Source organism: Eleutherodactylus coqui, chromosome 6 (assembly GCF_035609145.1).
Source record: "Eleutherodactylus coqui strain aEleCoq1 chromosome 6, aEleCoq1.hap1, whole genome shotgun sequence".
Taxonomy (NCBI): domain Eukaryota; kingdom Metazoa; phylum Chordata; class Amphibia; order Anura; family Eleutherodactylidae; genus Eleutherodactylus; species Eleutherodactylus coqui.
The window spans coordinates 173,890,778-173,904,111 of NC_089842.1; the positions used below are offsets into that span (position 1 = coordinate 173,890,778).

General features: G+C 46.9%; 1 protein-coding gene across 3 annotated transcripts in view; it reads right to left on the reverse strand.

Moving 5' to 3' along the window:
- Positions 1-13,334, reverse strand: part of KIAA0586 (KIAA0586 ortholog) — a 167,584-nt gene that overhangs the window by 116,392 nt on the left and 37,858 nt on the right. For all 3 annotated transcript variants that reach the window (XM_066608234.1, XM_066608233.1, XM_066608235.1), the window contains exons 13-14: positions 10,300-10,372; positions 6,547-6,795 (exon numbers count right to left, since the gene is read on the reverse strand). In XM_066608234.1, coding sequence (XP_066464331.1) covers positions 6,547-6,795; positions 10,300-10,372 — 322 coding nt within the window. The remainder of the gene's footprint in view (positions 1-6,546; positions 6,796-10,299; positions 10,373-13,334) is intronic.

Sequence of the window (13,334 nt, forward strand, 5' to 3'; positions counted from 1 at the left end):
GTGTCAGAGAAGAACGATGTTTGCCCATTGAATTCAATGGAGCTGGCAATACAGCCGCTCCATTGAAAGCAATGGGTTGCCGGCGTGCGCGGGGTGAATTGTCAGGAAGGGCTTAAATATATAAGCCCTTCCCTGCAATTCATCCAGAAATGTGTTACAATAAAATTATATTATATATTATATATATATATATATATATATATATATATATATATATATATATATATATATATATATATATACACACATACATACATGCATACACACATACACTTACCTTGTCCCGGCAGACGGAGTTCAGCCACGGCGGCCGGCAGTGGGTGTGAAGGGGGTGTGAGTCAGACTCAGCGCTGAGCCAATCAGGGGGCAGGTCTGACTCACACCCCCTTCACACCCACTGTAGGCCGGCCGCGCTGAACTCCGTCTGCCAGGACAAGGTAAGTATATACCGTATATACTGGCGTATAAGACGACTTTTGAACCCCGAAAAATCTGCTCTGAAGTCGGGGGTCGTCTTATACGCCGGTAATACAAAAAAAAGAAAGTGTCAAAAAAAAAAAAATCATTACTCACCTCCCCCGGCGTTCTGCGGCGCTGCTGCAGGATGTCGCTCCCTCCTGGTCCCTGGCAGAGCATTGCTTTCTGGATGCAGGGCTTGAAATCCCCGCCTCCAGAAAGCTACTGTGATTAGCTAACACACGCCGTCAGCCAATCACAGCCATTCAATGACATCATTGTCATTGGCTGTGATTGGCTGAAGGCACGTGTGTTTTCTGGAGGCGGGGATTTCAAGCCCTGCGTCCAGAAAGAAATGCTCTGCCGGGGACCAGGAGGGAGCGACATCCTGCAGCAGCGCCGCAGAACGCCGGGGGAAGTGAGTAATGATTTTTATTCTTTGCTCCGCTGTATTCCTGGCGTATAAGGTGACAGTTGGGGGGTCGTCTTATACGCCCCGTTGCCTTATACGCCGGTATATTTTTTTTATTTTTACACATTTCTGGATGAATTGCAGGGAAGGGCTTCTATATTTAAGCCCTTCCCGACAATTCATCCCGCGCACGCCGGCAGCCCATTGCTTTCAGTGGAACCTGCTGTATTGCCGGCTCCATTGAATTCAATGGGCTAACATCGTTCTGCTCTGCCACAGCCGTTACTGCTGTGACAGAGGAGAATGATCTTTATGCTGACAGTGCGGGGGGGGGGGGGGCACTCTTGCTGCTATTGTGGCTTAATAGTGGGACCTGGGAACTTGAGATCCAGCCCAACATGTAGCCCCTCGCCTGCCCTATCCGTTGCTGTGTCGCTCCCATCACTTTCTTGAATTGCCCCGATTTTCACAAATGAAAACCTTAGCGAGCATCGGCGATATACAAAAATGCTCGGGTCGCCCATTGACTTCAATGGGGTTCATTACTCGAAACGAACCCTCGAGCATTGCGATAATTTCGTCCCGAGTAACGAGCACCCGAGCATTTTGGTGCTCGCTCATCTCTACTTACAATGAGCCACCATCAATAAAAGGTGGCAACCGAAGTGTTCATTGAAGTGAATCCAGAGACCACCTGCCGTGAGAGAATATGTAACAAGTGGATAACAACATTCTCCTGATGACAAAACGACCGTGGACAGGTCCGCCTGATAGAGCCTCTTGCTCGGAAGGTAGACTGGATGCCCAGTCGAGCTGTACGTGACTTCAGGACGCGAAACAAATTCAGCTGTAACACCTTCTGTATGAATAAGTATCCAGAAAACAGCTGTGGCGTCACCAGTGGCACTGGTGCTGAAACTTCAGAGCGCTGGAGCCTTCTAGCTGTAGATCTAGGTGAACGGACACCTTCACAGAAATCCAGACTGTAAACACCGCCTTCACAGTCCCGTCATGACGAAGGAAGCGGGTGGATTCTTGAAGGCCAAAAACGAAAACACCCGTTGCGTTTCACCATTGTGTCTGGTTGGAGTCCCACAATGACTATGGCTGGGAAGCTTGCGAGGTGAGGCTCACGGTTTCCTGGGTCGACTGTCCTGAGAAGGTCGCACAGGCAGCTGACTACCATCAGAACGTGGGGTACCAGAACCCCGGCACTGCCCTCCGGCTCAAGTCCGCATAGCTGAAGCGCGGCATAACCGTGAAGCCGTGTATTCCAACAACCCCAACACGAGACAATGGTTCTCTTAGTAGCTGTAGGGTGAAAGAACTTGCGCAAAGAAGTTCTTAAGCCTTTCCAAGCCGGACAGGCGGTCGTCCAACGGCCGTACTGCTGATGGGTGAAAAGGAAGCCTCCCAGACCAATGCGTGAGAGCGAATGCCAGAGAATGGAAGATTGAGACACATGGCTCAAACATACTGCAGTTTCAGCCCATTGAACCCGTGACAATGTCCACAGCATCCACCTTCTGCATGATGTCCAGCCTTGGAAAACGTGACGCCTTGTAGTAACTAGGGTTGACTGCTTACAAGATGTCAGGGCAATAGCATGACTCTAAGCAGGTACAAGAAATGCCGATGTCACAGCAAGATTACATAAATACGTGAACCTCGCTGGTCCCCCTGTGGAAACACCAGGGTTAGGGAGAGAATAGCGCTAACGACTGAAGGCAGTATAGGTGTATACTGTTCCACGGCCTACTGCAAGCAACAATGCAGGAGGAATATAGCAGAAGAGGTTCGCAGCATGCATCCAAAAACTGAACCAGACCCATGATAAGCAGAAAACGCACCACCAGTGGCTGCTAGCCAACTGGTTGCAGAAGGCCTGGTCCAAACAAAAGGACCTTAAATAATGGCATTAGCGTCCACGGATGTTAACCCCATACAGTAACTCCATGGACAGAGTCCATTGATGTCAGAGATGGCCACGCTAAGAAACTGCCGTATATGGGAAGTATGGATTAACCTCAGTCTATGATGCGTCCCACGAAGGAATAGAAAATACCTGGTCGGGGCGTAATTGCTGAGGAACTCCAGCAAATTCTCTGCTGACACAAGGTCACCCACCTGAAGGGAGGCACATCAGCCATGGAGCGAACAGACGCTCGTCAAACAAGCCGCGAGAGGATGCATGACATCCCAACTCTTCGGCTTAGCGAAGCAGTTGTCTTCCAGGCTCCAAAGTCGGACCATAATCCTACGTGCATTGTACCTGTGCAGGAAGGATCCGTGGTGAAACGTCGAAGGAGCATAGTTGGAGTCCCCTTGGAATTACAGAGTATGCCTTACGGCAACAGCCCGGCCATCCACAATAGAGGAGACTTCGTAGTCCAATATGCAGCTAAATTCGATTACGCACGGGATCCCGTCCCAACATGTCTCATCCATGCATTACAGACGTCATGAGTGACCCACGGCCACAGCTGACGGCACTAGCGGTTCTGTCATTTTAGAAAGCAATACATGCCGTTTTAGAATCAAAAAACGCAAAGAAAGGGATCTGACCCATTATGTCCACACAGCGGGACTCAGACTGACCGCATGGAAATGTCGTGTTACAGCGAGCACAGGCAGAAAGCGTGGCTCTGACTGTAGGCTGTCCGGAACCTCCCGGTCTGGGGTCGGACTTGGAGTTCACACAATACTACGCACAGTGTCACTGGGTAGTATTGGCGCGAGGGTAGCCGTAAGAGAGGTACAGCGCAGGAGAAGGATCCCAGCTGGAGCTTCTGGATCAGCGCTTCTACTGTGCAGCAGTTCTGGATACTGGCAGGTACCACAGGTCTCAGCAATAGTCAGAGGGGGAGGAGGGTGGGGGGGGCTCATTTGCATGGCCATTTTATCGTGATTTTCACGCTTAGTAGCCTAGGCCCAAGCCGGGGCCTAAAGTTATATTACACCCCATGCTGTTGCAGGCAGCCAGAAGAGGGCGCCGCTGAAAACCAATGGGCCCAGCAGCGACCACGGCATGCCGTTGTCCCTCGCTCTGCCTGCCGGGGCACCGGGCGCAGGTAGGCCTGAGAAACCGGGGCCTCAATTTCCAGCCGCACCGCCCTGAAGTCCGGCGCGGGCCCGCACGGGCATTGCCTCGGTCGGACGCTACGGCCGCGGGGACCCCATACAGGCAAAGTGTACCACGGGGCTTAATAGGCCCTAAAAGGCCCTAACAGCCGGGGCTCAAATCTACCCACACTGTGTGGAAGTCCGTCACAAGCCGCAACGGACATCGCCGCCGCTACGCCCGCAAGGACCCCTGACTGCTGCGGGGGTCTCTGAATGAGCCAGAGAGCAAGGGCAGTGCAGGGCCTGAAAGCCGGGGGCCTCAATTACTACCCGCGCTGACCGGAAGCCCAGCTCGAAATTTTGACTGGCACCACATTCCACAACTAGACCATTTTTATTTTTTAATCAACAGGGCTGTATCAGACCTATTTTTTGTGGGATAACTTTTATGTTTATTATTACCATTTTGAGGTGTATATGATTTAAATTGTTTTTTATTCCTGTTTAGGGGACATGAGATGATCAGAAAATGGCCATTTTGGATTAAAAAAAAAGAAAATTATGGTGGAATTTTTTGTGCTTGATAAATAATGTAATATATTGAATTACAATATATTGAAATATAAGCCCTACCCCCAAAAATAAGCCCTAGCTACTGTACATGAAGACAAAAAAAAAAATACTCATTTCGTAGGCGGCATCCCGCTCCCTCATCCTTTTGGCAGTCTTCCGCGAAGTCCTCTGTGCTGAGAAAGCAATCTCTTCCTAGTAACATGGGTTACCACAGAGATTGCTGGAATTGGCTCAGGACCATGGAATCAGCTAATCACAGATGGCGCTTGATGAGCCAATCACAGCCATTCAATGATGTCTAGGCAAGTATTAAAGGGGTTGTCCCGCGGCAGCAAGTGGGTCTATACACTTCTGTATGGCCACATTAATGCACTTTGTAATATACATTGTGCATTAATTATGAGCCATACAGAAGTTATAAAAAGTTTTATACTTACCTGCTCCGTTGCTAGCGTCCTCGTTCCCATGGAGCCGACTAATTTTCGCCCTCCGATGGCCAAATTAGCCGCGCTTGCGCAGTCCGGGTCTTCTGCTGTTCTCTATGGGGCTCCGTGTAGCTCCGTGTAGCTCCGCCCCGTCACGTGCCGATTCCAGCCAATCAGGAGGCTGGAATCGGCAATGGACCGCACAGAAGAGCTGCGGTCCACGGAGGTAGAGGATCCCGGCGGCCATCTTCACCGGTAAGTATAGAAGTCACCGGAGCGCCGGGATTCAGGTAAGCGCTGTGCTGTTCTTTTTTTCAGTCCCTGCATCGGGGTTGTCTCGCGCCGAACGGGGGGGGGGGTTGAAAAACAAAAAAAAACCGTTTCGGCGTGGGACAACCCCTTTAAGACACTCCCCGAAAATAAGACACTGTGCCTCTTTTTGGGAAAAAATTACTGTAAGACAGTGTCTTATTTTTGTGGAAACACTGTAGTTGAATGCACTAACAAACAGCGTTCCATGTAAAAGGGCCCTTAGTTTCCAGCCCTTACGTCTACACTCCTGCACTTTTAGCAGCTTATTTATTCCACAAAAAACAAGATTAAAAGAAAAGCAAGAAAAAACAAACAAAAAACAACAACTTTGTTATGGTAATAAATTAGCTGATAAAGTACAGGAGAGGACAGAGCAGAGGGAAACAAAGCCCTCAGTTCGGCCTCAACTGAAAGATCTCCTACTGAGACACTGCTTGACACTCTATAGTAATCAAATAGAGTCGAATGGAGCAGAAGTGCACATGCAAGACCGCTGCTCTATTCATATTGGGGAAGGGCGAGGCTAAACATTCCCAGATCCTTTAACTGTTCCTCATAGGACATGATTTGCAGACCGCTCACCATCCTGGTAGCTCTTTCCTGAAGTTGCTCCAGTTTGTCTATGTCTTTTTTCTCCCTACTTTCTTTTTCACTATTCTGTGCTATCAATCCCATGATACATCAGCATTACATCACATGAGCAATTAGAGCCTGTACCATCTCTGACTGCAAGGAGGATAGTGTAATCATCATTATATTGTACAGTCACCTAAATAAGCTTCAGATCATAAGTATACAGTCAAGATGCTGAACTGTCATCTCCATTATAACTGTGTGACATAAGCCTCTAATCATCAGCAGTAACTGTGATAGCAGTTTGTGTCCCTCTCTAAAGAGCTTGTGTGGTAGAGCCCACCACATAGAAATTATGCTCACTGAAAACAGACTTTGAGAGGAACATAGGAACGAGATCACATGGCCACTTGAATAGAAGCGCTCCAGGAAGTTTCAGATAGAAAGGAATAACTAAACAAGAGAATACTAGCTGAAATTATATTATATATATATATATATTTTTTTTTTTATATATTTATATATATATACACACACACACACATATATACACACACACACAATGTACTTACTACTTACATCATGAAAGAAAAATTGACCAAAGTGGGTAATAAAAAAAGGATAAAGATTTGAATCTAAGAAGCATTGTGGAAAACAGCAAGAATAGTGGTGAGACGAAGACAGCTGTGTGTAGAACAGCCCTTCCAATAGTCCGGTCCTGCTGGATCTCACCTTTGAACTTCCATCCTTCTTTGGCAAGACTGTGTTGTTCTGCCCTGCAAGCTTCTCTCCAGTTTTCTTCCACTGAGGCTTGGCCGAGCCCCCAGATGAAGGTTTTGTACTGCTTACCGCCCTGCTTGCTGGAGCTTTGATGTCCTTAAATCTATTATCTTTTATGTTTTTAGTGCTTCCAGCATTTCTCCTAACTGCAGAATTCTTATAACTCTGTTCTGATTTCTTTTCTTTTTGCGCCAATTCATCCTTGAGAAAAAGAACATCATCTGTTAACAATGCTGACAATAACAGAACAGTCAGTTAAATAGTTTATGCATAGATTACAAAGAAAAACAAAAGTTCTCTAAGAACCAGGCGATGATTTTGCATGTCCATCTCCCATTTGGATTAGTAAGTGACTCATGCCATTCATCTCTATGGGAGTGATAAAACCGGATCTGCACAATGCTGTTCAGATCCAGGGTTGTCACCAGTGGGCTGTGTATGCAGATAAAAGTCATAGCCCTGGATAGTCAGAACACGCCACCATGGATTATTCTAAGTACTAATGGGACTAAAAAGTGAAAACAAATATATCACTTCTTTGTTTCAGCACAGTTTCTCGTTAGGCTCTGAACTTCAGCAAGTACATGTTGATGAATGACACCACAAGCTGTTCCACCCTACTCCATTCACATGAGGCTCCCTGTACATAAGCGTATTACAAGTGCACTTTATTGTGCCCGTACTACAAATAAGAGTCTTGACCCAACCGCGAGACTACTGACCCAAACTCACAGCATCATAAATCCTTATGATGTTATGAGTTAAGGTCAGTAGGCACATAGTTGAGGTGGGACACTCATTCGTCACATGGCACAAAAAGGCGCCTGTGATATGCTTGTGTGAATGAAGACGTAGACTGTGCTTACGCCTATAATAAACAGCATCTCAGCTGTAAAAGACTTTTACCCCCATATTGCCAATGGAGGATGGAACGATACCTCTACAGCACCACCTACTGGAAGGCAGCATTCCTGCAAGTCAATGTCAGACTTCTAAGAAAAGCCTTATAATAATGACTGGGAATTTAAAAACCAAGGCAGAATACCATACACAGCTGTTTCAGGGTTTTTGCTCCTCATTAGTGTGAAGTAGGTTTCTGGCTTGGCTAGTGAGAGGCCTATGACGTGGATCGAGAAGGGTATTGTTTCTCCTTAAGGAGAGCACCTAGAAGGTGTGCGAGGAGACACCCAAGTATAGTAACATCATCCCATTTGCATATTTCCCAGAGGAGCATGCATAGCCTAATAGGTCTCCTCACTCAGCTTCTAGATGCTCTCCTTAAGGAGTGACGATACCCTTCCCGACCCATGTCATAGGCCTCTCACTAGTCAAGCCAGAAACCTACTGCACACTGATTAGAGGCAAAAACCCTGAAACAGCTGTCTGTGTATGGATTCTGGCTTGGTTTTCAATGCCCAGTTATTGTTATAAGGCTTGTCTAAAAGGTCTGACATCAACTTGCAGGAATGCTGTGTTCCAATAGGTGGCACTACAGAGGTACTGTTCCATCTTCCCTATTTGCATATTTCCCAGAGGAGCATGAATAGCCTTATAAGTCTCCTCACATACTTTCCAGGTGCTCTCCATAAGGAGAAACTAAACCTTTCCCAACTCGTGCCAATGGAAGTAGACAGCAGTCCGAAAGTGACAGAGACATCTCTCACCATGACTTCTGTCATACAGCCAGTTTAAGACTAATTAGCAAACATCAGAGCTAGGGGTCAGTGGAATGACACTGGGAAACTTAACAGTTTACTGCAATATCCACTTTAAGTAAATCGGTTATCTCTCTTGACTTAGATACATTTTGTTCTAGAATTCTCTCTCATTCATCCTCTGTTATTCTACCTGGAAACACATGAATAACTTGACTACTGGATGTTACCATTTCCCTAGTTAGTAGGAGACTCTCCCTACACAGTCCGGCATGGTCCAATCAGTGCTGACAATATCAGACCTTGTAGAAACACACCCTTTAACCCCTTACTGACCACGCTAGTCTTTTTACATCCTGTCGTTGCAGGATGTGTATGGAGGGAGATAGTGCTGCTATCTCTTTCCATAAATCACAGGTGTCAGCTCTTTATTACAGCTGACACCTGCGGGCAACACCCCCGACATGCCCCCGGGCGATCCGGACTGTTAACCCTTTAAATACCGCTGTTAAATCTGACAGCGGCATTTAAATCCCCCGATGTTCGGGGATCCCGTATGCCCCCCCCACTCCCCCCGCAGTGAGATCGGGGGAGACGTATGGTTGTCATGGCAGCCGGGGGGCCTTCTGAAAGACCCCAGGGCTGTCATGGCAGAATGCCTATCAAGCCATCCCCATAATCCATAAGTGATCCAACCATTACTAGTTGTGGTCCCCCAGGAGGACGGAAAGAAAAAATAAATATAAGAATAAAGTTTTAAAAGTAAAAAAAAAAAAACCTTTTGCCATATTTACAAAAAAAAAATCTAAATAATGAAACAAGAATACATATTTGGTATCGCTGCGTTTGTAAAAGTCCAATCTATCAAAGTAATGAATTATTTACCCCGAACGGTGAAAGTCATCCGAAAAAAATAAAATAAAACCGCCAGAAATGCGCTTTTTTGGTCACACTGTTGCAAAGAAAAGAAAAAATTGAATAAAAAGCGATCAAAAAGTCCTATGTATTCGAAAATGGTACCAACGGAAACTGCAGGACGTGCTGCACAAAATGAGCGTTCATACAACTATATTGACGGAAAAATAAAAAAAAGGTATTGTGCGCAGAAGGTGGAGACAGAAAATTATGTAAAAAAATTAAATATCTTTAAAAAAAAATACATAAGTAGTACAGCAAAAAAAAAAAAACCTATACAACTTTGGTATCATAGTAATCACACTGACCCATAGAATAAAGTTATCAGGTCATTTTTGTTCCAGTTTGTGCGCCGTAGAAACAAGACGCACTGAAAGATGGTGGAATGTCATTTTTTTTCCATTTCTCTCCATTTAGAATTTTTTAAGTCTTTCATTACATTATATGGTACATTAAATAGCACCATTGAAAAATAAAACAAGCCCTCATAGTGCTACGTCGATGGATAAATAAAGGAGTTATGATTTTTTAAAAGGGTGGAGGAAAAAACGAAAATAGAAAAAAGCAAAAAAGTGTGGTTACTAAGGGGTTAATAAACAATCATAACACCCAGTTGTCAGTTTATTTACAAATACTCAAGATGAATAATAGAGGAACCGCACACTTCACAATTCTGAGAAAATGATATTCCAGAATTGTTATTTAATGTTGAATGTAATTATTTACTAAAACAGACAAGACAGGAGGTTCTCCGATCCTCTTTGAACACGATTCTAGATTCATCCTCTCTAAAACGCTTGGTGCCCTTAGCCTGGGTTCTCACATGCCGGATTCCCGGCGGAAATCTCACGGTTTGGCCGCAGCGGAAAACCGAGGCCGCAGCAAATCCGCCCCGTGTGAACCCAGCCTTGTAGTTCTACCATCACTGCATGATAATTCACCTACTCTACATAATTAAGCTGACTATAACCATTAGGAGCAGATAGATCCTTACCATTTTTGCCAGGCTTCTCCAACAATCTAATGGTTTCCCAAAAGCCCCAAGAGAGTATAGTCTTTCAATCAGATAGATCACTTCTGATTTTCAAGCCAATAAAAAAAAAAAAATTCCCAGAGATGTCAAAGTATGACTAACCTGAATTTCAGAGGAGATGTCTGTAATCCATGAATCTACAAGCTTCTGAATTCGTATCTTTTCTGCTCCATCACTGCCAAAATTGATAAGACTTGAGAGATCAAGAAGACCAAGTGAAAATTTACACTAATTTGGGTGTTCAAAATATATGAGTAGTAAGGAATATTTAACAAAATGCATAATAATATACTACAATCACAAGTGCTAACTAGGACGCAGGTCCTGACTGTCATGGGTCCAGCAGCTGAAACACCTAGTGCATAGAGGACATTGCAAGAGAAATTTGGTATTTTACATGATGCCCATTGGATACTGTATAGTAGGGTCAATTGGTTTTTAGCTAAAGGGTTAATCAGTTTGACTTATTTGAACACTGCAGATATTCCTTGAGAATGAGATATTTCAGATCTGTGCACAATCTCTAATAAATAACAAAAAGTCTCACTTTACAAGTGACTGTATAAGGCTAGGGTCACACAGGGCGGATTTTCGTCGGAAATCTCGCGGTTTGGCCGCAGCAAAAAACGCGAGATTTCCGCCGGGAGGCTTTGAAGCGGCCCGGCCGCGCTGCGGCCGGCGCTCCCATAGAGGAGAGCGCGGCCGCAGCGAAGAATGGACATGCTGCTTCTTTTGAAACCATGGCTGCGGCCACCGCGGTTTCAACCGGATTTACCGCAGCGGATTAGCCGTCCCGTGTGGACGAGATTTCTCAGAAATCTCGTCCACATGGCTGGCTAATCCCGGGATTAGCGGCCGCGGGCGGTTTTGCCGCGGGCGGATCTGCTGCGGCAAAACCGTGGCAAATCCGCCCTGTGTGACCCTAGCCTTATGCCTCATTGGAGAATGTGTCAGATATGCAGCAGCATCCAAAGTATATACGGTAAGTTTGCTTCAGACAAATAAGGGAAGAGTTCTCTATGGAATGTGTCGGTATATTGTACGCTCGACCTCTGGGGTTGATGAAAATCAATATAGCGCCCCCCCAGATTGATTTGTCACACATTATGAATGAAAGTATAATATTGTTTTTCTTTTCTGGATCTTGCTGATAAGAGGATTTTTTACTCACCGTAAAATCTTTCTCGTCTCGTCATTGGGGGACACAGCAAAGACCGTGGGATATAGCTTCTGCCACTAGGAGGCGACACTAAGCACAAAAAGGTGACGCGGCGGAGCCCGTCACGCTCGTGTGAAGCCGGCCTTAGGTCCCAGGGTGGCAGCGGCGACTGAAAATGCCGGAACCTATCCCTTAAGGGAGCTGAGGCTCAGGCCCAAGTCCAACCCGTCCTGGAGAAAAGACAGGAGGCGGGCCAACGAGAAATGCCTCGGGTGTGCCCCCCTCTGCTCGCACCAGCGAAGGAATGTTTTCCACACCCGGTGATATAGCAAAAAATTCCATGCAGGAAAAAGTGTAATCCACGCTTGCCTGCAGAGCAAAATTTGTAATCCTCTCTATGTAGTCATATTTAAAATTGCCAGGTGTACCCATCTCTAACCAGACACGTATTGGCTGCACAGAGCCCTCGTCAGTGGTAGTTAAGTGAGCAAGCTGACAGCACAGCACACCATATTCTAGTGTTTGTTCTTTGGAATTACCCGGTGATATACTCTCAATGACGACGGCTTTCAGCCCTAATCATTGTTTGAATAACTGGGTCTGAGAAACCCGTGCCCTCAGTAGCGTGGCCTCAACCGCCACGTCGTCCAACGTAGCGTAGCCAAATTCTGGTGGTAGAGGGGACCCTGAGAGAGAAGATCTTTTTGCAGAGGTAACCACCAGGGCGCGACTGCTACCAGGTCCATGAGTTCCGCGTACCACGTTCTTCGCGGTCAATCTGGGACTAAGAGAATCACAGGTAGCCCTCCTTCCTGATTCTCCTGAGCAGCCGGGAAATGAGAGGAGTTTGTGGGAAGACCTAGGGGTAATGACAACCCGTCCGGGGAGCCATTACCGCATCCGCTGCTAGTGCTCTGGAGTCCCTTGACCTGGCCAGCTAGGCTGGAAGCTTCTGTTTGAAGCGGGATGCCATCCGATCAAGTGACTCCTCTGCTGCAGGTCCAGCCCTGATGGCTTATGTAAGCCACCGCGGTCACACTGGCATTCCCTCCAGCCGATGTGCAAAGAACTGCAAGGTCCGGAATACTGCTTGCAGCTCCAATACATTTATATGGAGACCGGATTCCTGCCGGCACCAGGTTCCCAGTGCTGACGAATGGAGATTTGTAAATATGCATCCTGGATATCTATCGAGGAAAGGAACTCCCCTGCCTCCTAGGATGCGATGACCGGTTTTACAGATTCCATGCGGAAATGACGAGCCGCCATCAACTTGTTCAACTTCTTTAGATCCACAATCGGACAGACAGCCATCCTTTTCGGGGACCACCAAAGGAATAGTGTAGAACCCTGCGAAGTGATGCTCGGGGAGAGCTTGCACCACCACCCCCTGCAAAATAGAGAGTGTGGACCGCCTTGAGGAAAGCTGCCGCTTTCCCTGGGTCCCCCGGGGTTCTGGACCGAAAAAAGGGGTGGACGCGTGGTTGCGTCAGGAACTCTATCGCATAGCCCCTGGACACGACCTCCTGCACCCAGGTATCTGAGACATGAGTCGACCAGACTGAACTGGAGAATCCGACCCCCCACCCTATGCGAAACAGGTGGGGGCAGTCCCTTATGCGGAGGGCTTTTGGAACTCTTCGTAGGCTGAGGCCCACGCCAAGAGACCTTGGTTTAAAGGGAGGCCTCTTCCTTTATTCACGCTCCTGTGGACCTTTTCTCTCCATCCTGCGAGGACTCATCCGGCGACAGGAGCGAACGTTTCTGCTGCGGGGATGACCGCTTTGGACGATTCTGCGGCAAAAGCGAGCTCTTTTCACCCGTAGAAGTCAATGGGACCTGGACTTCCCAGGCGGACATCCATACTGGTACTTGCCAGGCCTCAAGCTGGCTGGGGGCTGCCATCTGACGAGAGCAGGAACATTCAGCTTAAAATGCCCGTTGACCCTCTGAGATGAGCCCGACTAGCTCGGCGCCA